Here is a 22,722-nt window from a genome sequence, read left to right as displayed (position 1 = left end):
TCTGGGCTCCTAGAATCAGCCACATCCCCCCTTTTCCAGGAGCTGGTGGCGGCCGACACCAAATTCTCTATGCAGGAAAAGCTCTGAAAGCTCCGCCCACACGCAGCGGGAGATTCAGGAACAGACTTTAAGAAATAACCAAGAAGCTGTTACTTCAGCGCTGGTCAAAACAAAGAGGATTTACAGGAATTTGACAGAATTTCATTGATGTGAACGGACAATGATTAAAATTATGAGAGCCCAAGGTGTGTGCGCTCGCTGGGGGTGGGGGTCGGAGTGGTCCGCGGTACACATGTGTCCGAACCGTGGCTTCTGATCCGTACGGACCACGGATAATCCGTGATCCGCAACACCCCTACTTTACTTTCAAAATGTTATCAAATTGTGTCAAATGTCATTGAGAAAACAGAACCTGAAAGTGTTTTCTGCTGAGATTTCACATGTAAGCAACATGACTTCTTCCAAAAAGGTCAGAGGTCATGAACTCAATGCACTTTATGTATTTATCTAGCAAAAATCTGTTTTATGATGATTTTGTTTTTCAAGATCTATACATTTGAATAAATTATGAGCAGTTGCTATAGCAACCTCTCAGAAACATCCTCATTTGGGACATTTTGTTAGGAAAAAAAAGTTATACTTTTTAAGGCTGGGGACTATTGACACGTTTGTCACATTATGACATTTTTTAAACAATTTCTATGATTGTTTTAAGGGGAAAAAAAGGAAGCAACAAACAAAAATTATTAGAATTTGTTAATATCAGCATACATCATTTGAAACCAAAGCTACTAATCGAGAAATCTAAATCTAGAGGAGATTTGTAACCAGAACTGACGTTTCACAATATTTCACGTAAGAAAACTTTCAGCTATCTTCAATATTCTGAGTTATTACAGGCGAGGTTGTGATCCAAATAGATAAAATGTATATATTTTGTATATCTTCTCCAAACAACAAAAAATACAAATTAAAAATAAAAGAACCTTTTATGCGTTTTAAAGTAAAGTCGTTAAAGTTGTTTTAAAGTAGAACAGGAAGCTGTTTCCAGTAAATTTAAACCAACACTTTGTTGAAGGCTGAATGACAATAGCACCACCGTCTGGTGGTTCTGTTCTTCAGTATTTGTCAGCATTTCTCTGTGTGGAAATCTTTTCTGCATCTCATTCCTGTTCATCTTCACCCCCCCTCGTCTGTGCGTGTTTGTGGGCTTACTCTGAGGAACAGTTTTCTTCAGCTCCTCCCGCAGCACTTTGTCCACTCGGATGGAGAGCGCCGAGCTCAGGGCGTTGCTCAGCTGCTGGCTGAGCTGTTCGTGAAGCTGCTGATGATGATTCTGACTCTCTGCCAGAACCCGTTCCAGTCTGCGGTCTGAGGTCGTGTCAGGTCAAGGCTCAAATCTCAGAGACGGAGGGTTCAGCCGGTAATGGTGCAGCACACAAGAGTTTATCTTAAAATATAAATAAATAAAAGGCCCCAAGGATACGCTCCTGCTCCTGGTGTTTGATGAGGACGTGCTCCACCTGAGCGATGATGCTGCCCGGCATGGCCTCCATCACTCCCCACAGTTCACTTAACTCCCTCTGCTGGGTGCGTAGCAGCATCAACAGCTCGTTCTGAGCCTCTGCATTGAACTGAAGACAGACATTCAACTGAGACAGAACCTCAAAAAAGGAAAGATCTTTTTAAATCAAAAGGTACCAATTTGATTAATATTTGTTATCTAACTTGGTTAAAATACTAACAAATATAATCTGGATTTTTATCAATCAAATCTAAACTTCTAAGATGTTCAGCAGCATAAAATGTTGGGAAGTTTGGTTGTTTGAACCAAATACTATCATTAAAGGATAATAGATTTAAAGGACCCTAAATGGAGTAAATCAGCATTTAGAGAATGTAGAATCCACTGCTTCAGTCAAGTTGGTTTAAAGAAAAAAAAAAGGGAAAATTTTGAAACATTTAAAACAATGACAGGATCTGTCAGGCTGTAGATCCAGCCTACCAGAATCTGTGGCCTCCAATCATTTGGCATAGAAGCAACAAATATGTATTAATTCAATTTTTACACAAAAATAGCTGTTTTTGTTATATGTAGAAGATGTGAGGGAAAATGCAAATATATCAAACTGCCCAAAAACTTCCAAAGAAAAGCCTTTTTGAAAACACAAGGAGCACAATTTTTTAAAGGTGAAAATAACCACAGTTACGATTTCAGAGATCTCTCACCTGAACAGAATCCAGCTGTCTGGACTGAGATGATTCACTGTCAAGACAAGAAAAAACGAAAAAAAAAAGAAAAAAAATTTAAACAGTTTTATAAAAACATAAAGAAAATACATTCAATGTTGCATCTCAGCAGCTGATTTTAAAGTCTTTTTCGGGGTACAGGAGTCCAATTCTGCAGTTTAAGTCCAAATAGATAATGTAGTCTAAAGCAGAAGGTGGGACACATAACTATGATTCATATATTTTGAGCTGAGTAAACGTTCAAGAGTTCCAGACAAAGCTGGAAACGATCAGTACTTCTAAGCATTAACAATATTTTCCCATTTAAAAACGTAAAAAAATCATCAAACTCAACTGAACTTGAGAACAAATATATTCTTGCAGAACATGTTTTTGCACAGAAAGAAATAGAAGTTAATACATTTTAAGAAAAATATTTTTTCATTAAACACAGCGCCAAAAAACAAAGAATAACCTCCAGCTGCTTAGCTCAACTTTCAGCACTATTTATTTTATGGCTGTTCTTGAAAGTTTTCACCTCAGATTCAGAAGGACACATACCCGTCATCCTTCTTCATCTTCCTCTTCAGCTTCGGTGATCCTCGTGGAGAACTCTTCCAGTCTTTCACAGACATTCTGTGTGACGAGCGAGAGCCGCAGTTTCCAGAAGACGCTGCCAGACTCGCCACCTCTTCATCGGGGTCACTGAGGACAAGAAATATTACACTTAAGAAAAGTTTATGCTCAGTTAAAATGAAGTAAATAAATATAAAAATGTATTAAATTTAATCCCTCAGTTTTTGAACAGATAAACTAGAACATTTCTGATCAATTCAATAAACTTTCAAGTGTACTGTATTATTTAAAAAAAAAACTTTTACAAAGTTTTTATTTTAAGACATTTTGCTGGCTGGTATTTACCATTTAATTTAGTTTTTTAAAGAAAAATGATTTATACCTATGTTTATTCAAATTATCTCCACTTTTTTGTTTTAATAATGTATTTAAGTAAATATAGATATAGTTTGTAGTTTTTTTTATTGAGATTTTATTGTTTTTTTTTCAGGATTTTTGCCAACAGTACTTGAAATATAAGTTGCATATGTAATTATTTAACATTTAATATGCTTTAAATCCATTCTATCTTTTTGTTTGGGTTTTAAAATGGTTCAGTAACTTTATCTTATTCCAGCTTTTATCATTTTCTTTAAGATAATTTAGCATTTATTTGGTTTTAATTTTTTTACATGTTAACATTTTAAGTCCATATTTTATTCACTCCATATTTATTATTTTAATGTTACTCTGCTTCTTTTCAAGAATTGCGTATTTTCTTAAGACGATCATTCAGCAGTTTATTTCACATTTTCACTATTTACTTGTGTGTCAACAAAATGTTAAATATCATCATCTGATAATGTGTTTTTAATGTAATTTTCAACTCTATCAACACTATAAAAAACATACAGCTATTTCAAGCTTTTACAGGATTTTTTTTTAAATTGGAGATTATTATTTATTTGTTTTTACAACAGATTAGTCTTGTTATTTTTATAGATTAGACTTTTAAAAATACATTTTTTTCTTATTATTAAAGTTAGAAGTAATTAAATTCTCATGATACTTCAATGTAAAGAAGAGTTTATTGAGTCAAAACATTTTAATAACAAATCACAGATGTAAAGCAGGAAGTTAAACCAGTGAAGTGATGCAAGTGAGCTAAAAAGCATCCTGTTAATTGTATAAAAAAATTGAAAAAAGTTATTTCTTCTACCTCTGCTCTGCACCAGCATCCTGACTCTCCGTTTGCATCAGGTGATAGGAGCGCCGGTGGTAAGGAGAGCTCAGGCGTCTGTCCTTTGACTCCTCCCTTGAACTGAAACACAAAATATAATGGGGAAAAAAGACGTTTAACATTAAGAATCAGAAAATTTGAGACATTTTCATAGCCAACACCGCATTCCAAAGAGACACCCTCTGACTGTATGTTTATGGGATTTATCCCAATGTTTTGAGTAGTCCTTCGATGGAATTATTTAAACTAAAACTTGTTACCAAAGCTGAACTTCTATAAATAAAGTGATGCTATCTTCACCGTTTCTATAAATCTGCTATTTAAAAATTGCTGAATTCAACAGTTTTGATTATTTTGCTTTTTACTTTCATAGGGAGTACAAGCAGAAATTAGATGAATTTGTAAGAATCTGGCAAAATACATAATTTCATGTTTCCTGTGGTCAATGTTCTTTAGTGCATTGTTCTTTCTTTTAAATATATGAACTCTTAAATATATTTGCATCATTATTGTCATACTTTCCCCTTTTTTGATGCAGAGGATCCATGAAACATGAACTTTGAAACTAATAATTGCTCTGCTGTCATGTTTTTTTCAGCATTAAGATATTTTTATGACAGATTTCAAATTTTTTTTTATTTCAAATTTGACATTTTTTTACGATTTCCAGCTGGTATATTTCTGCACCATTATACAAATAAGTTCTTCACAAATCATAAAGAATGGATTATTTTTGTATCCTTTCATACTTGAAGTGTATCTATGATGAACATCACAGACCTCTCAGCTTTCTAACCCTTTATTTAACACCAGAGCTGCACCTCTAACGTCATTTATGTGTGCTTTATCAGCCTAAAATAGAACATTCGCTCGCTTTACTACAGTACTACTATGATGAATAATTAATCAGGATCTCTGTGGTTAAGATGGGCCTCATCTCTCACAGACGGATTCATTTGTTCACAAACAGTAACTGACCAGTCTCCGAGCCCGTTGTCTCTCAGGCTGTTCCTGGTCTCTCTGGTGATGTCCGGCGCCGCCGGCCAGGATGTGTGACTGACGTTTCCATCTGAAGTTCCCCCCGCGGCTCCGGAGTTCTCGTGTGACAGAGCGTTCTCCAGAAGAGACGGCGTGTTGCTGAGCCGGGACTCAGACTCTGCAGCGCCACTTTGCCCGTCGCCACCTCCCAGTTCCAGCTGCAGCAAGCTAGGAGAGAAAATGTGTTCATGGGGTTTTAGTGAAAGTAATGGGAGGTTCTGGAATCAAAGATGACCAGAGTAAAAATAGAATGACTCTTTAAATGAAAATTACATTTTTTAAAGAAAAAAAACTTGTATTTTGGCAACCATAATCAAAGATATGAAGCATGAAATGATAGCAATGTGCGATTAAAACACGAAGGGAAGTACTGAGGAAGTAAAAACAGGGAGTTGACTGCAGTAAAACAGAAAAGCTGCTGACTCCAGACTTCTCATTCATTGATTTTCTTCTCAGCAGCAGGACGGCGTTCGTACCTGCTGCTGTTGGCCGACAGCGGGGAGGTCAGCAGGTGCAGAGCAGAGGCAGCAGAGGCCATGCTGTCCGTCTGCAGTGCGGGCATAGGTAAGGCCTCCATGGAGGGCACAAACCCGCGCTGCAGCTGCAGCGTCTGCGCGATCTCCGGCATGTCCTGCGTCATGGCCGTGGAGGCGGAGGAGATGACGTCGGGAGAGCGGGCCCTGGTGGGGGAGGTCAGAGGTGGCAGCAGGGGCGAATCCAGGGGCTGTGGGCTGTCCAGAGCCAGAGCACCGATGGGAGGTGACAAAGCCTGGAGGTGGAGAGCAAGAGTTTGCCAAAAGGAGTTTGAAGTAGATGGTAGGAGGCTGCAGGGAGAGCGTCTTACCTGTAGGTTCTCCAATCCAGGCAGCAGAACAGCAGACACTCCTCTGGGGCTGCTGGAGGGGGCAGAAAAACCCAAACCACTACCACCATCGTCTCCTCTGCTCGGGCTCTGACTGACTTCATCCCCAGCTCTGCAGAGACAAAATCAGAGAAGAAACCAGTCTTGTAAACACTGATTTTTAACCTTCTTTTATTGTACTCTCATGTGATCTAATCATATTCTTGTGTTATACTGTCTTGGGATAATGGATGTACTCATGGATGTTGTCATTGTCTGAATAAATGGAAAATAATGAGCATTGTTAATTAAAAAAACATAAATAAATAAAGATATTTCAAGAGAAAAAACTCTAAACAGGAAAGCCTAAAGACCAATCCGATGATAATCGTGTTTCATTCATGCCATTAATGAACTACTTTTATGCAATTTAATTTTCTAAAAAAAGTCATTCTCTTGAGTGGTTCAGACTGTAGGAGCTTCCTCCTCATGGGGGTATTTTTCAGCGAGAAAACAAAATCATTTGTGATAGAAAACACTTCATAAACAGAGCATTGCTCGACCAACATTTTTGCAGCTTATATTTAGAAAGCACTTTGTGTTCAGTTCAATTTCCAAAGAAAATGTTAAAATAGAATAGTTTTTGTAAACTATATTCTATCATTTGAAGTTTTTATTAAAGAAAGTCAAAACAGGGAGAAAAAAAAAATCTAATTTGGAATGAAAAAAAAAAAAAAAAATCAGACATGTTATGTTTGTTTTGGCCACATCACCCAATCCTGGCTCTAAGCTAGCGAGAGTGAGTGTAAATAGATGGATGATGGGAAGTGGGGGCGTGGTTACTTCTCACTTAAAGTCCCGTCCACAACTCAGGTATGAATTTTTAATGAACTATTGCCGCTCTGCAGAAACTACGTTCACAAAAAGAACACTGTTTTGTGTAATTTAGCTAAAAACAGCGAAATTATAATTAAAAGGCCACTGGGACTGCTTTTAAAATGAATCAAAAAATGATCAGAGTGGGTCTTTAAGTATACAGCTTTGTGAAGAATGTGTGAAAATATTTTCCTGATGACCTCCCCTCTCTTCTCTGGATGACATTTTTCCAAAACAAGCAAAGATGTGCACCAAAAAAAAAAAAAAAAAAAAAAATCAGACATTTGCAAGGAAAAATTGGTTTCTCAGTGTAGCCCAAATTATGACTTTACTGACTGTTGATCAGAGCTCAGCTGGGTGAAATTTGGCTATCAAAGTTTTACATTTCATAAAAATTAGCCTTAATGCACTTAATTGCTTCTGTTGATATAACAATAAAACGTGTAATAAACTATGAAGAGCACGAATGAGAGATAAATATTCACCTCAGAGAAATCAGATCTGAAATCACAGAGTCTGACCTGTTGGTGGAGTCAGAGTTGCTGCTGGTTCCTGTGACGATGGTCAGACTGCTGGCGCTGCTGCCGGGAGAGGCCGGCACCTGGAGGGAAACGAGAGATGTTTGGAAGAAAAACTCTAGGACAAAAAAAACTTCACATTCCTCCACAAAAAGTCCCATTTAAACCAAATATTCATCACTATTTCACGACATAAATACATTCAGTTTTTTAAAAGTCTGACCATATCTGCTTAAGAGAGTCACTCTCCAAACAAGCACAAAACCATCTTTCCAACATGTAACAAACACACAGGTTTCATATCCTGAGGCGAATTCGATCTTGCGAGAGAAAAAGGAAAAGACGTTTGTACCGAAGTGCTCGGTGTCATGAAAGCGTCGGGGGTCATCAGCTTCGTCATGGCTCCGCCCACGACCCCTGAGTTTGAAAGGAAGTCGGATGGAGCCGGAAGTGACGGGATCTTCCTCAGGTCGCTCTGAGAGCCGCTTCCAGACTCTTTGTCAGAGCTGTGGTCGGTGAGGTGGTCCGAAAACCCGGCTGGAAACACAACGTTAATGGCTCAGTTTAGCCTAAAAGAAGCTTGAAAACTTTTTACAAACAATCTGAAACATACACTTTCATTTTCAGACTCTAGTTCTGTACAGCACACACATTTATAATGTTTCCCTTTTAGAACTCACCAAAACCGTCCTGGGAGTCGGAATGTGGAAGAAAGCCCGCAGAGCCAGAACACGAGTTTGGCTGAAACCAGATTTGCACATCTTGCAGACTCCTGGAAACAAACAAAGACAATGTTGAGTTCCCACTTGTTCTGCTCATATGTTCCTTCCATGGAGAGTACAACATTCCATTAACATAATCAATACATTATATACAAGTTCATGACAGAAAAAAGGAAGAGTGAGAGAGTAAAAGTCCTGTTTTATTTCTGCCCCTAAATCAAATCCTAGATGACCTTCATGACCTGCCACCACACATAACACTAACCATATACCGGTATAACATATTCCTCAAATGTGTTTAAAAAAAAAAAATAAAGTTTATTTAAACAACTTTTCCCAGCTTTCTGTTGGGAATTCCAGGAAAAACAAGACTGCTTTAAAGACCCACTCCAGGGAAAAGTGTGTTTTTAACATGTTCTTGTGACATTTTTATCATAATGTTACTTATATTAGGTACATTAAATGATCTCAGTCACATAACAGCATCACCAGGTTTTGGGTGGACAGGCTGCCATGTCAAGTCAATTCTGTTTTTTCTTGCAGTTTCCAGTGAAAAACCCTGATTAGAAATAAAGTTAAAGCATCAAATGTCAAGTTTCTATCAGTGCTGATCGTAGTTACAGAAACAAAACTAACAGAGTTACTGAACTAAACGAAATAAAGAACTTTAAGGGGAGATTTGATTTTATAGTTCTGAAGTTTTTCTGCAGAAATCACTTGAGCTGTAAAAAACAGTCATTACTCCTGAAGTAACATTTGGAGACTTCTACAGGGTTGCAGTGAACATGTAATATCCACAGTTCAATAGAAACCAGCAGAACTTCACATCATCTACAGACTAAGAAGATTTTTTAGAATCCTTTCATCAGGTCAGACAGAACGCACAAACTGCTCATCAGCTTTGATTTTCATTAAGCTGCTTTATTGTTCAGAGTTGTGTTTCCAAACCAGAATGTAAAGGAGAAACTTGTTGTTGCAGAAACATACTCACTTAGTGTGGACGCAGTAGAGTTTAATCTGGATTCCAGACTTGGACTCTGTGGGTCCCTGAGCGCCCTCTGGAGGAGAAAAACCAAAAGGTAAACCCTCACACCAGACCTTTGATAAGTCAAGTAGTCACCAACCAAAACCCAATCCGCATTTCTTCTGTTTTATTTATAATCTGAATCTAAAGGAAGTTTTATTTTTGAAAACTGCTGGATTCTCCCCACCACACCAGACTCTTCTTGACGCATGTAAAGCTGCTCGTCATGTGTTGGAAATCTATCCTTTACTTTCTTAAACCAGCTGCACCGACCGCTAAAATGAAACCCCAGAGCTAGCAAAGGTAACAAAAAACATATTTGGAAAATGTATTTTATCAGAAAAGAGCCAGAGAGGAAACAAAATAAGAGTCTTCAACTTCAAAATAAAAGAAATCTGCATTTAACAAACAAAAACCAGGAGTCTTTACTCCAAATATGGATATATTGTGACAGTTGTTGCCACAGACCACAATAATAATGCAGAATATTCTGCAACCGACTGTCTAATGTTACAGGGATGCTGACAATTCTTTTATTTTTATATATTTAGAAAATTACCAGTTTGAAAGACCTTTCTTCTTTTTTTAATCCTCCTAAAAGTTAAATGAGTTTGAATTTGCCGCCAGATTTTTTAGCTTCCACATTGACAGTTATGGGAAAATCTATCACGTGAAATCTGGAAAACAAATGCAGTTTTACAGAGAATCAAGACAAAATTTAACCTCAAAAGTTAAGGAAAACTGGAGGCTAAAGAAAAAAAAAATCAGAATAAATTTAAGGTTTGGACAGACCGGTCTGTGGAAACATTGACTGATATTTACCAGCCTGAAAAGGGTTGGGAACCACTGATTTGCTCCACTGTGATCAGATTAAAAAGCATTGGTGAGTCACCTGTGGAGATGCTCTCGGTCTCCTCCTCTGCAGGGAGGACCTCCGTGTGTCGCAGCCTGGTGAGCATCACATCCCGAACCCCGAAGCTGAGCACAGGGTGGGTGAGCAGGAACTCGGAAACAGCGCTGAAGCTGGCCTTCCCTTTCTCCAGGTCCTGACGCAGCTCCATCACATACAGAACCTGAAGGAAAGGAATGGAGACGAAAAAGGGAAAAGATCAGAAACAACAAAAATCCCTCACAGCAGTACATGCAAAAATATGAGGAAGCTGGGATGTTTTTTTTTAAGAGACTTGGTGAAGTAGACAAGACAAGTGCAGAAACAGTGAGGAGAAGGATCCTGCTCTCTGGAAGAATGTTCTGACCTTCCTCTGCACATCAGTGAGGATCAGATATTCAGCAGAAAGGTCCAGACTGGCTTTGAGGTTTGGCAGAACGGAGGAGTTGAATGGATTTGGACAAAACCTGAGAAGAAATCACCTGAAGTTAACTCATCTGTAAAATGTGACGCGTTTTACTGAGACCCGATTAAAAAGAAGCCGGACCTGACTGTCTGTAAGCAGGTCCAGGAAACAGTGCACCACATTTTCAACTCCTGGTTCTGGTCTGCTCCAGTGATGAGGAACCGCCAGAATGGAACCCTGCAAACCCAAAAGAAGTGTCAGCTGAAGGACTGAGCACGAGTGACGTGTGAGTGAACGGTGCCGGAGCGGCGGGACTCACTCCGGGTCCTGCCTCTTGTGGTTGTCGCAGAACAGAAGGCAGGAGAGGGGGCGCCCCCCGTGGGGCTGCAGCTCGTGGAGACACCTGGATGACAGAACACCAACAAGCCAGAGTGAAGACAACAGGGTAAACCAGGCAGACACGGTCCAGAACAGAACCTGCCCACTCACCTGGGCTTGTCCTGTCCTCCTTCGATGTAAATCTGCCAGAACTTGATGTAACCGTCATGGCTAGCTGTGGCTAACACCGTCCCATCTGGTGACAGCGCCCCCTCACTGACTCGCTGGAGAAACACACATCATAAACTGTCATGGTTTGTTCTTTCAAGCATAAACTACATGTTAACTAAAGACAAACACAACTTTCATTTGATTAAAACCGATTTCTTTAAAGTGATCTCATCAAAAACTTAAAAAAAAAATTAAGTCACGAAAGTAAAAGAAAAGTTTTGAGAGACAGACTTGAAATTGATTCAATTATTGTGATTATTATGGCGCTTTGAACATGTTCTTGCAGCATTTTCCTGACGATAAAGAACGTATATAAAGAAAATTAAACTTAAAACTACATTTATAAGTATTTATTTATTCAAATTGCTGTGAATTAACATAAAAATGATGTTTGAAAAAGAGACGATTTGTGACATAGAAGATACTTTGAGCGAGCCTGTGTGAGTATATATATACATATATATCCATAGTTCTTCTGTTTCCACACTGTTTAATTTTTCTCTTCTTTTGTCTTTAATTCTTGTGACACCAGACGCACTCCAACATGACGACTGCCTTTAAATTCGTCATGTTCCTGTATGGTGACACTAACAAACTATTATTTTTCCATTTCAGGGGCTCCCTGCTCCAAATTCTTAGCAACGGGAAGGGAAAGGGGGACGGGGTTGCCCCATCCCAATGGTCCCGCCCATAACTCACAGTTTCTAATGAACTACTGCTGTTCTGCAGAAACTATGTCCTAAAAAACTACAGGTTTTTCAGTTTTACAAAAACTAGGGGTGTAATAGATCACTGAAAATCCATGATCTGTACGGATCACTAGCCATGGTCTGGCCCACACGTGGACCCCAGAACCACCTCTCTCCTCCTCTCCTGCTGCCGCTGCGTACCAAATGCATTTAGCAACAAATTCATGTACAGTACACCGTTATTGTTTTAACAAGTGTCAAAGTTGCTTCTTGACGGTTATCTAAAGCTCCCACCACATGTGGGAGGAGCTTCTGTCCAAAACTTTTCTCGAGCTCGTCATGGAGGACACAGATAGTGAAAGATACGGTTCATTCATTTTGAAGAGCTGAATAAAAGCATCGGTGCACGTCTCTGTGTCTGAGTTCAGATCTCCCAGTGAGGAGCAGCAACTGTCCTGCAGCCGCTGGTCCGTGCCGTCAGGGGAAGGCAGTATGGCAAGCAAAAAGGATAAAAATAAATAAATAAAAAAATCGCCAGGAAAAGCAGGCATGGCGGTGCCTCACCTTCACATGTATTATGGATAATATTGAGTATTGATTAATTAATACCAAAAAATTATCATTTAGGATTTCATTTGGACATTGGGAGGGGTGGGGGCAAAGGAAAAATTCCATACTAAGTAATCTTTTCTCTCAGTTTTTGTAGATTTGGTCTCCAGACATGTAAATATAATCAGAAACTTCATGTTTTTACATTTATGTTTATGTTCAAAGTTCAAAGATGTATGAGTGCATTTTTATGATTTTAAGTACTTTATATGCGTTTTCTCAAATATGTTTTAAAGCTTTTCAAATAAGTAATTTTAGGCTTTTATATTCTTGTTCAAACCTGTTGGTTTTTTTTCCACTTTTTACTGATCCAAAAAATGATCCCGACTGTGACGCTAACACCGTAACATAACTCGAACCGTGAGTTTTGTGATCTGTTACAGTTCTACAAAAACTGTATAATCATAATTGAAATATGACTGGGAAGGCTTTGAAAATGGTTCAAGTAAAAAAACAAATATTAACTTTATATTATTCAATAGTCCACTTTGGCTATTCATTTCTTCAACTCAGTTGAAGTCTAAATGGAGCTGAATCCATCAGGAATGTAAAGCTCAAACCCATACAACCTTCTGCAGATTTTCACGACGTACCTGAGTGTGCCCCTTGACTGTAATCAGACCTTCTTTCAGTTCTGCGGCATTAACAGGCCAGCTGCTAATGTTGGCTCTGAGGATCTCCAGGTCCCACACCTCCGCCTAAAGGAGGAGAGCAGAGAGGTTTAGAAGGAACAAACAGGTCCGCATTTGTCTACAGGGTCAGTGGGTTTGGATTTCTGCTTCTGAGTGGAGCTCTGGTACCCTGTCTTCATGCAGGAGGGCCAACGTCTGGCTGCTGTCATCCTGGTTCTCCTCATTGTCGTCCTGAATGTACGGACACCAGATGAGGCGGCGATGGGAGTTGAGGGGCGTGTCTTCTCCCCGCTGGATGTGAACCACGATCTGATCTCTGAAGGAGGTCTGGTTAAGGAAAGCAGCCGGACTGATTCATTTTCACCCATCAAAAAGTGAGGAACCACAACACCCAAAACTTTTTTGTGCTTCTGCTTCATGTCTGGATACAGAATCTTGTTGCCGGTGAAGGTGAGCTGCCAGACCATCAGGTTTCCCGCTTCATCAACGCAGCCCAGCAGCGAGGAGTCGAGGTGGGCGAACGCCAGATCTGTGACGGCGCCGGTGAATCCCTTCAGCAAGGAGCGCTCGTTAAAGTCCAGACTCAGGACCCGGACCATGGCGTGGTTGTTGGTTCCTACGGAAAAATGAATTTTTATCAAGACGAAAACTTTCGATCATGCAGGCTGACATTCCTTTCTAATCTAATTAAGCTTCAAATTTTGATTAAGACAGGAAATACTCAACCTGGTTAAATAAATTAAAGAGACCTCTTTATGCTTTTTTATGAATAAAATAAACAAATTATTTCTAACATTTAACTCTTTATTCCATCATCTCTAAATACATTTGAAGGCATATCAGAATAAACATTTTTCAGATGAATCCGTTTGAATGAGAGTAAAGACGAATAAAGTTGCTCTGATTCATTTATTTTCAGATATTGAGGATCTGTTCATGTTTGGTTTGAGTAGCTTTGCAGTCTCTCCACTCACCTTTGATGGCGTAAGCCAGGAAGGAGTTGGACACCGCTATAAGCCGACCATAATAATATTTGTGCTCCCAGTCGTACTTGGCAACAGGTTGAATCTTAACCTGAATAGAAAAAAAAATCCAAAGATTTTCCATGAATTTCTTTCCTAAAACTCAACAGCTTCTGCAGAAGAGCAGTCATCTCTGAAGGCTGCAGGCTGCGTTCCTACCTTGCTGCTGCCGCGTCCTTTGCTGTTGATGCTGGAGTCTTCGCTCGCCACGATCTCCACGTTATTGGAGGTGATGGGGATGCAGGTGGAGCCGTCATCACCCGTCAGACAGCTGAAAGTGGAGCACATTTACTTACTTTTTACAAACTCTCCTTCTGTGCAGACAGAGGAGTGTGGGTTTACTCACATGATCTGACGGCCCTGAGGGCTGCTGATGTCTGTGGAAATGGGTCTGGTAGAGTCCGACATGGTTGTTCGGTCACTGCTGCCCAGCAGGCCGGTTCCCAGCAAACCATTCAGCTCGCCGTTGAAGGACGGCGCTCTCAGACTGTCGCTTGACTGAGCATCTGAGAGAGAAGACAAAACCAACATTTATTTTGACAGAAATTATGACCACGGAAAATGTATTAAGAAGCATGATGCACCTGGAGTTGATGATCATTTTATTATTCATGAAAAATAAAAAATCAGGACATCAATATTTATGATCGAGCTTAAAGCAGAACCAGAATCTCATGTCTGGCAGTTAACTGTCTGCATTTAACACCAACAAAGAGGATTGTTTACTCACACAAGTTTGTTGATTAGTCATTCAAGCTGAATAAAATGAGCTCAGGTTACAAGTTATGGAATAAGGTGTTTATTAAAACTTTCAGAAGACATCTTTATGATAAGAACCAATCTATTTCATACTCTTTGTTAATTTTTTAAACCAGAAAATAGCAAATGTTCTAAAAACTCAATCCTTTTTTTTATACACTATAAAGAACAGAAATTGCAGAAACTGTTAGAGAGATTGTTATTGGACAAAAATCAGGGCATGATATTTTTAATTTTACCTTTAATTTTTTTTGTTTAACCAGTCTACATCTTTTAAATTAATCACATACATTTTAATAATGTTTCTGGATTTCGAGTCCATATTTTCCACTTCAAGCATCGAGTCTGCCTTTTGCTATTTAAACTTTTTTTTCCTAATTATTCAAGTATAATGTATTGATAGGTTTATATATATATATATATATATATATATATATATATATATATATATATATTACTTGTCATAAAACCAGTTTCTGTAGTGTCTTTCCACTCCCCAATAAACATAAAAGTGATCTGAAAATGTATCTGTCATTAAAAAAATAACAGACCCAACGTTAGTCTAAAAAAACGAGACAAAGTTTCTTGCACGGAATATATGAAATTTGCTAATGTCGATTTCCTACATTAAAACTATAAATGACAGCTAAATAGCTAATATATAGATTTTTTTACAATTAAAAAAAAACATCATCAGCAATTGATTAGAATTTGCAGTTCTTCAAAATGTTTGATTATACCCATCCGTTTTATATAACTTTGTGCAGATGAATGTTTAACTCTTAAAGCCCTTTAAGTTTTTAAGCTTAAATTAGTTATTTTAGTTTAATATTTTCTATAATTCAGCACAAATATTGTTTCATCTGTTTATTATGACAAAGATAGGTTCTGCGCCGCCCATTAAATTGTGTTGCTGCAACAAATATGTATTTTCATTGATTAAAAAGAATAAAGAGTGATACTAAATTTTAACATTGACCATTAATTACATTACACATAGGAATCATGATGAGGTTATGTGAACGCCTTCAATTATATAATATTTCCATTTAATCATTTAATCATTTAATTTATATTACAATAATTAATATCAGTGTAAAAGGTAGTGCACAAAAAAAGAAAAACTCAAATAAGATTTAAAAAAGCAAAGCTTTTTGATTCTATTCAGTTTGATTTAAGCCAAACCTTATAAGATGGAAAAAAAACAATACATTCCATTAAACAAAAATCCAGTTCATAATGAGTTTTATATCATTTGATTTATTTTTAAAAATCAATTTTCATTTATTTTAGCAAATAAAGGTAATTCATTTACACTTGCAATTTTCTTGTAGCTGTACCACAAAAGATAAACAACACCACAGCAAGTCCATGATCTCTGTCCAATTAAGTTTTCAATGATGTGTCAATTTAAAAACGAAAAAATGTATTTACTCATTCAAACCTAACTTGATAATCCCAAAAAAAAAGTTACATAAACTTGAGAGATCACTTGCTCCGTTGAAAAAGAAAAAAATAATTGATTCCTTCATGCATCCAGACACGTGTCAGAAATATTTTACATTTGATAAAACTGAAAAGCTTTTACAAATGGCAAATGACTGGGAGTGGAAAGTATTATTTTTTTGCAGGAGACCTATGTTCAAAATTCTCTCAGGTTACATTCACCACAGTTTGAATCTTTACTTTAAAATCAAGGGTATGTAAAATCTCAAAAACTCTCCAAAATACATGTTTTAGCCCTGGAATCAAACTTGAAAGCAGTCGTCCTTAAAAACAAAACACGTCACTAAAATATGTTGTGATGGACTTCCAAAAAACGTTTCGGTCACACAAACTTGATACAACTATATGAATGTCTGGGTGTATTGTGTAATTTAAGGTGACATCCAAAAAGCTGTGACGAAAATAATAATGTTTCTCAAAGATAGTTGAAGTCCTTAATCTGATTCCTGCTTCGTTTTAAACTTTATATATGTGTAAAAATAAGGCAACATTTAAATTATGGTTTTTCGCTTAAGAACCCTAAAGTTAGTTTTTAGTGTCACTTTTTCTATAGTTTTTCCAAATAGATGGAGGGAACCGTAAGCTAACCGCGCTAACGATGAGGTCGACGCAGTCACATCGCCAAACACAAGCAAACCACTCCAACATAAATACGTGTGGAAACTCTGTGACATCTAAACTCTCATCTATAATTTAACTATTTCTTTAAAATCTGTATACAACGTAACAGGGGACGTTTTCGCAGCGAAAGGGTTGTTTACGCTGTAGCAGGCTAGCAACCTGCTAGCTTCAGCGGCCTAAAGCAGCGCAGCTACTTTTGGTTCCCGGTGCGACTTACCGGCGCCGTTTCCCGAACGGTCGAGCTTGAGGATATCCCGGAGGTGCTGGGTCGCACCCTCGATGTCTATATTAGAGCTGGACGACATGGGTGAGGGAAAGGGGGAGACTGGGTAAATTGAAGGGGAGAATTTTAAAATTTCGTCTGCTGCGAAGCTGTCTCTTCACCCACAGCAACCGTCTAAACTTCCGTTTGGTCCGCCCCGTAAATGTTTCGACTGGTTACAGTGTCAAGTCATTGGTTCCTGTTCCTACTTCAACATTTACAGGCTTCTTAGTGATTTCCAGAACAGAACAAACTAAAACATTAACAGACAGACAGTCTAAAATTCTCATATTACATTTATATCCCCCACAAAGAACAGATTTTTTTTAATTTATATCTATATCATCCCATACATTAATGTCTTATAACAATCTGTTTATTTTTTGCTTTAATTATTTTATTTTAATTTTTTAATGAGTGTGTTTATGTCTTTTGTGTATTTTTATGGACTAAGAGTCTGTAATTTAAGTTTGTCTGTCTTACATTATAATTCACATTATAATGCACAGTTGGGATAAAACAGAACATGCCTCCTTTTAGAAGTCTTTAAATATCCAATCTAGTATATGTTTAAACATGATGACAAATAAACACATAAAACATGTCAAAATATGCACTTCTATTCGCTGCCTAATGAAAATATGGTGTTTTTTAAAAGGAAAAAGTTGATGGTGTAATATTTTCTATGTTGCATGCTGACAGTGAAGGAAAACAGCTAGCTTTAGCTTTGTTTGTAAGCAAATATAATCCTCTTGAAATATATTTTCCTTTTTTAAGTATTGTGCATTAAAAGAAAAAAATAGTCTGTTTCTTTGTAATAACCAATATATGTGTTAATATATAAATACATGCAATAATACATCCCTTTTAGAGTAAGATTATAGGTAATGCAACTTTATTAATATTAACAACCTCTTTATCACAAAAAGTAAGAAACATTTTATTAGCTTTTTTACTTGTCATCATGATCAAAACCATTTTTACCACCTTTTAACAATTATTTGAAGGTACAAGGTTCAAGTAATCTGTGGAATTTTAACAAAAAGCCTCAATATTTGTTTTAAACTTCTTAAGGAATTAAGTGTTTGAAAGATTAAACTCATATCCATTAGATGTTGTAGAGCTGATTCTTAGTCTCTGTACAGCTTACCTTTTTACATTTTTCTCAGATGTCTGCTAAACATCTTTGACCTAAAAATGACCAATGTGACAATCTCTTTCCAGTCCTTTCTAGGATGTAACATATTTTTTTTTTAGGATTTAGCTATGTTTGACATTTTCATTTTCAGCTTAATTGACTTTTGATTACCTAAATTTAATTGAGTTGTTAACTCAATTAATTTATTTAATCTCAAGTTTCTTTTACCCCTAAAATTGGTCTCCAAAACATAATTGACAAAAACAAAGTTAACATCTAAGTCATTTGGTAAAACGTCTCAATTATGAGTTAGAATAGCTTCAGTTTGCAGGGTTTAAGGATTTGTTCCACCTCAGAATGAGATTAAGGCTGTTAATTTAACCATGGAAAAATTGAACTTCATTGTAAATTACTGCTTGTGTGAGACCTTCTAACTTGGAGCAGAGAGAAGCTGAAAAAGCGATATGGAGAGACCACACCTTTAAGAAAAAAAGTCTAGATTTTATTGTTTCGTGGCTGTAGTCCATGTTAACTGCCAGACGTGTATGAAAGAGAGAAAAGATCAGAGAACAGAGTGAGGTCAACCTTCATTCTCCATTTCCTTTTTGGTTTGTATGAACAAAACTTGGCAGAAAGAATCATGATTGGGATAATTATTGTACAGAGGAAGATGAAACCTGAAACTCTAATTCAAACTAAAGTAAACACATGAGTGGCGTCTAAAATAAAATAAAAAAAATACAGCACAGTAAGTGAGAACTGAAGTAGCTCACTCTGAACCTGAACATGGATCAACAAACCAGTCAACAACAGTGCTAACAGAACGGAGTCGACAGTGCAGCCGACAGTGGAGCAGAATGGATTAGGATGAAAAGAGCGGAGAGCAGAGCACGAGTTAATGGCATTGATCAGCTGTTTGTCCTTCAGGTGGCTTGAGTGTAGATACTGTAACGAAGGGCTTCCAGCATCATGCAGGTCAGCGGAGTGGCAGACAGGGGCGTCTCACGTTGTCGGCCAGCTCTTGGCAAAGAAACAAGTCGCAGTTCTATAAGCTGGGCTGGCTGGAAACCCCACCGGGGCGAGATTCGCCGGTTTACATCTACGGTCAGGTGTTGTCAAATGGGCACAGCAGGAGGTGGGGGTGAGCGCTCGCTCCTCTGCCAAGCTCCTGACCTCCGTACTTCATCTCAGCCCTTCACTACGACCGCCCCTGTCCGCCAGCGCGGAGCGGCCGATTAACCAAAGTTGTGAATGGCCAGCCTGAACATGTCATTGGTGCACACCCAAGCATCATTAATGTTCTTCAGGATGAAACTCTGATGGAAACCTATGATCTGGTCTTCATCTGCCTGCAGACAACAGCAAAAAGAAGAGAGAACCTCATTAGATTCAGTCAGAAAAGAATAAAGTGAACCCTTTAGCCGGTGTTCTTACTTTTAGCTGTCCTACGACCATACTCAAGATGCAGTTGTCTGGGGTCGGCTGGTGATCCTGCGCTGTTATACTATGCGCTATTTTTGTGAAGGGAAGACTCTGCAACACAAAACAGAAAGAACTCTCCAGCTTCAGCAGCTCTTCTGAATCATCTTCAGCAATTTTATTAACATTTTAGAAAAGAAATAGTATCTTTTTCAGCTTCAGCACTAAATAATTTCCTAAAAGCTGAAAAACTCATTCCAATTAAAATCGTCTTTTTGGTGTTTATTCAATGGTGTTTATCATATTCTTCTATCATTTTTCTCTTGATTGAGGACATATATAAAATGATTCAAGTTTAAAACTGCTTTTCTGGGTTTTTTTAATTCAAATTGTGATAGACCAGGAGGAGATGAAAAATCCAGGTTTGAAAACGCTCAGGTTGGTGAAGCAACAACCGCCAAAGTCTCCTTTCCCCACTACAATTCAAAATCACCCACTTGCAGATAAATAGATTCATTAACGTCTTAATTTTCCTTGTTTGAACTGGCATCTGGATCAAAACTGTTCTGCTGGATAGGTCTGATTTTGCTTGTTTTTTCTTTGCTAAGCTAAAGTTAGCTTGGACTGGCACGGAGCTGTAAGCTAATGGTAAACAGAGGCATGCTGGGATAATGTGGGCTAACTTCAGCATCGACAGTCCTGCCCACAACCCAAAAAGAGATATTCTAATGAGCTCCTGCCAATGTGCATAAAATGTCTAAAAAAAATGACACAGGCTTTTTGATTTTGGCTAAAAACTGCATAATTAGAATTAAAAAAACACTGAGAACAATTTTACAATAGAAACAAATATAGTGGGAGTGGGAGTTTAAAAAAAAAAAGCGCACAGAGGAAGATGAAATGTTAAAAGGACTCAGACATACTCACAGTGAGTTTTTCGACAATTGCTAATTTCCCCTGGTACGGCTCTCCTTCCCATGTAAGGCATGACGAGTCAATCTGGGCAGAGACACAGAGAGAAATCAAACGTCTGCTCAACTAAAACTTCTCTGACTTTGAGGACTGCAGCAGCACAGAAAACATGAGCTCGAGGCGTGAACTCACAAGAAGGGACTTCATACAAAGTTGGAAAGGAGAAAAAAAATAGCAAATAAAAAGCTGTAAAAAAAAAAAAAAAAAAAAAAAAAAAAAAAAACTTTTTTGTTTGGACCAAAACCTAGATAATGGAATTTCAATGTCAGAAATAAAGCAGGATTACAGAGGATGTTTTATTTTGAACAAATATCAGATTTTTCTTGGGACCTTCAAGTAAGTTTAAACTGGTTCAACAAGCTAAAAAAAAAACACAAAAAGTCATAAAAGTAAGCTGAAAATATTTTAGTGAAACAAAAGCATTGACAAAATAAAAAAATAATAGAATCTGTCTTTAAAAAGCAAAAAAAAAAGAAATTATGCCATTTCAGACTTCTGTCTGATGTTTTATACATCTGGACAAAGCTGTGCACACATCACAGGAAAATTATCTTTATATGAAAAGGTGGGAAGCTTCTTCAGATCTGAGATTTGCCTCCTTTATGTGAAATGAGCCAACAAGAACACCCAAATACTGTAACATTAGCAGGTTCACTGCCCCCTCTTGCACACAGAAGTCCCTGCACTAACAGTGGTTGTGATTTTACACACTATTAGACACCCCTTAATATTTCACTCTGATTAAACCAGTCAGATATAAAACTGCAAGAGAATGTGTCCATCTGTGACATATTGGATGAAAATGTAAGATAAGTTTCCACATGCTAATTTTTTATTTTTAAGATTTTGTAGTTCCAATGATCCAACCCAGTTTCAACCCAGAGAGGTATTTACAATTAAACCTTTATTTCTGCAGAATATATATATATATATATATATATATATATATATATATATATATACATATATATATACATATATATATATACATATATATATAAATAAAACAGCAGGCTTTTTTATTTTGCCTAAAAACTGCTAAACATTACGAAAAGACCACTGGGAATGCTTTTATAATAGATAAAAATATAGCTGGACTTATACTTTAAGACTAATAGGAATTGTTTGGTATTTTTCTTTCGTCATTGTACACATTTCCACTTCCTGATGACTCATTTATGAATGTGAATGTCACTGTAGTAACTAACTTGTTTCTCTTTTGTCTTCAATCAGATGTTCCAGTGTTTTTCCTGTCCCTCTGGATCTCAACTAGCAGCTGGTCATCCTGACTGGTTCTGCTGGAAGTTTCTTGCTTCTAGCTTTCGTCGCTACAGTTCCTTTATAACATATTGGTATGAGGAATAAAACCAAACGTTTCTTAGAGAAATCAGGGCACTCAAAGAACATTTTACAAAAACAACACTAATTATTTTGGCCTTACAGAACTGTGTGATGGCACAGCGTCATTCTATGCTAACAATCTTGAAATGTTAGGAACAAACTGGACTATTCCACTTTCCCTACTTAATTTATTTCCACCTTTAGACAGCAAACACTGGAAAATTAGCACTTTGACTTTCTTCACTTTGACATATGACCTGTAGTGTAACTGCCAGTGAACTATTGTCTAGTCGGCACAACAGAAACTGAACCCAGTCAAACCATAAAACTTGCAATAATTAGCAGGTAAAGTTTCTTGACCTCACTGACGACATTTAGAAACATAATATGGGTTTGACTCATTCAATTGTGTTAGAAATCAACAAAAAAAATGAATAAATTATGTGCAAAAAATGCAGCTTGATTCTTTTTTTTATGACGAGGCTATCTCACATACTGTAAAAGTTTACTGTAAATGGAAAAAGCACATGTTGAGTGATTGTTCTCAAATGTTTTTGTGTTACTTCTGTACTTCTCAGGCTGTATGTATGAAAGGCATGCAGTCACATAATCTCCAGATCTCCTATTAATAGAAAGACATAAATATCTAAAAGGGTAGCTTTAAATTTACTGAAGATCTGGATACAGGTGCAAATGTTTTTTTTCCTTTTCCTTTTTTTTCCTTTTCTCAAATTGCCGTCATAAACCACTTGGTTTTGATGCAATAAAGCATTTAAAACAGGGGTCTCAAACTCGCGGCCCGCGGGCCATTTGCGGCCCGCAGGATGATGATTTGCGGCCCGTGTCTTCATATGAAAGATTACTG

The 22,722-nt window shown here is 37.5% G+C and overlaps 2 protein-coding genes across 3 annotated transcripts in view; both read right to left on the bottom strand.

Moving 5' to 3' along the window:
* edc4 (enhancer of mRNA decapping 4) overlaps positions 1-17,173 on the bottom strand; it is a 25,013-nt gene extending 7,840 nt beyond the window's left edge. Inside the window, exons 1-24 of one of the 2 annotated variants that reach the window (XM_024282145.1) lie at positions 16,943-17,173; positions 14,186-14,345; positions 13,999-14,110; positions 13,792-13,891; positions 13,247-13,433; positions 12,986-13,133; positions 12,779-12,883; positions 10,828-10,940; positions 10,658-10,741; positions 10,480-10,575; positions 10,300-10,399; positions 9,936-10,116; positions 9,011-9,077; positions 7,978-8,069; positions 7,650-7,834; positions 7,265-7,380; positions 5,907-6,036; positions 5,539-5,831; positions 5,003-5,230; positions 4,004-4,105; positions 2,791-2,934; positions 2,230-2,266; positions 1,487-1,634; positions 1,216-1,371 (exon numbers count right to left, since the gene is read on the bottom strand). In XM_024282145.1, the coding sequence (XP_024137913.1) occupies positions 1,216-1,371; positions 1,487-1,634; positions 2,230-2,266; positions 2,791-2,934; positions 4,004-4,105; positions 5,003-5,230; positions 5,539-5,831; positions 5,907-6,036; positions 7,265-7,380; positions 7,650-7,834; positions 7,978-8,069; positions 9,011-9,077; positions 9,936-10,116; positions 10,300-10,399; positions 10,480-10,575; positions 10,658-10,741; positions 10,828-10,940; positions 12,779-12,883; positions 12,986-13,133; positions 13,247-13,433; positions 13,792-13,891; positions 13,999-14,110; positions 14,186-14,345; positions 16,943-17,030 (3,172 nt within the window). In that variant the 5' untranslated portion in view covers positions 17,031-17,173. The remainder of the gene's footprint in view (positions 1-1,215; positions 1,372-1,486; positions 1,635-2,229; positions 2,267-2,790; positions 2,935-4,003; positions 4,106-5,002; positions 5,231-5,538; positions 5,832-5,906; positions 6,037-7,264; positions 7,381-7,649; positions 7,835-7,977; positions 8,070-9,010; positions 9,078-9,935; positions 10,117-10,299; positions 10,400-10,479; positions 10,576-10,657; positions 10,742-10,827; positions 10,941-12,778; positions 12,884-12,985; positions 13,134-13,246; positions 13,434-13,791; positions 13,892-13,998; positions 14,111-14,185; positions 14,346-16,942) is intronic. The other variant, XM_024282146.1, reaches the window with a different exon arrangement.
* A 1,432-nt stretch (positions 17,174-18,605) lies between these two features.
* Positions 18,606-22,722, bottom strand: part of nutf2 (nuclear transport factor 2) — a 5,989-nt gene continuing 1,872 nt past the window's right edge. Inside the window, exons 3-5 of the mRNA XM_024282591.2 lie at positions 20,472-20,543; positions 19,560-19,658; positions 18,606-19,474 (exon numbers count right to left, since the gene is read on the bottom strand). Coding sequence (XP_024138359.1) covers positions 19,361-19,474; positions 19,560-19,658; positions 20,472-20,543 — 285 coding nt within the window. The 3' untranslated portion in view covers positions 18,606-19,360. The remainder of the gene's footprint in view (positions 19,475-19,559; positions 19,659-20,471; positions 20,544-22,722) is intronic.

The sequence above is a fragment of the Oryzias melastigma genome, linkage group LG6 (assembly GCF_002922805.2).
Source record: "Oryzias melastigma strain HK-1 linkage group LG6, ASM292280v2, whole genome shotgun sequence".
Taxonomy (NCBI): Eukaryota; Metazoa; Chordata; class Actinopteri; order Beloniformes; family Adrianichthyidae; genus Oryzias; species Oryzias melastigma.
The sequence above is the reverse complement of the archived record's forward strand: the minus strand, read 5'-3'. Positions and strand labels throughout refer to the sequence as shown.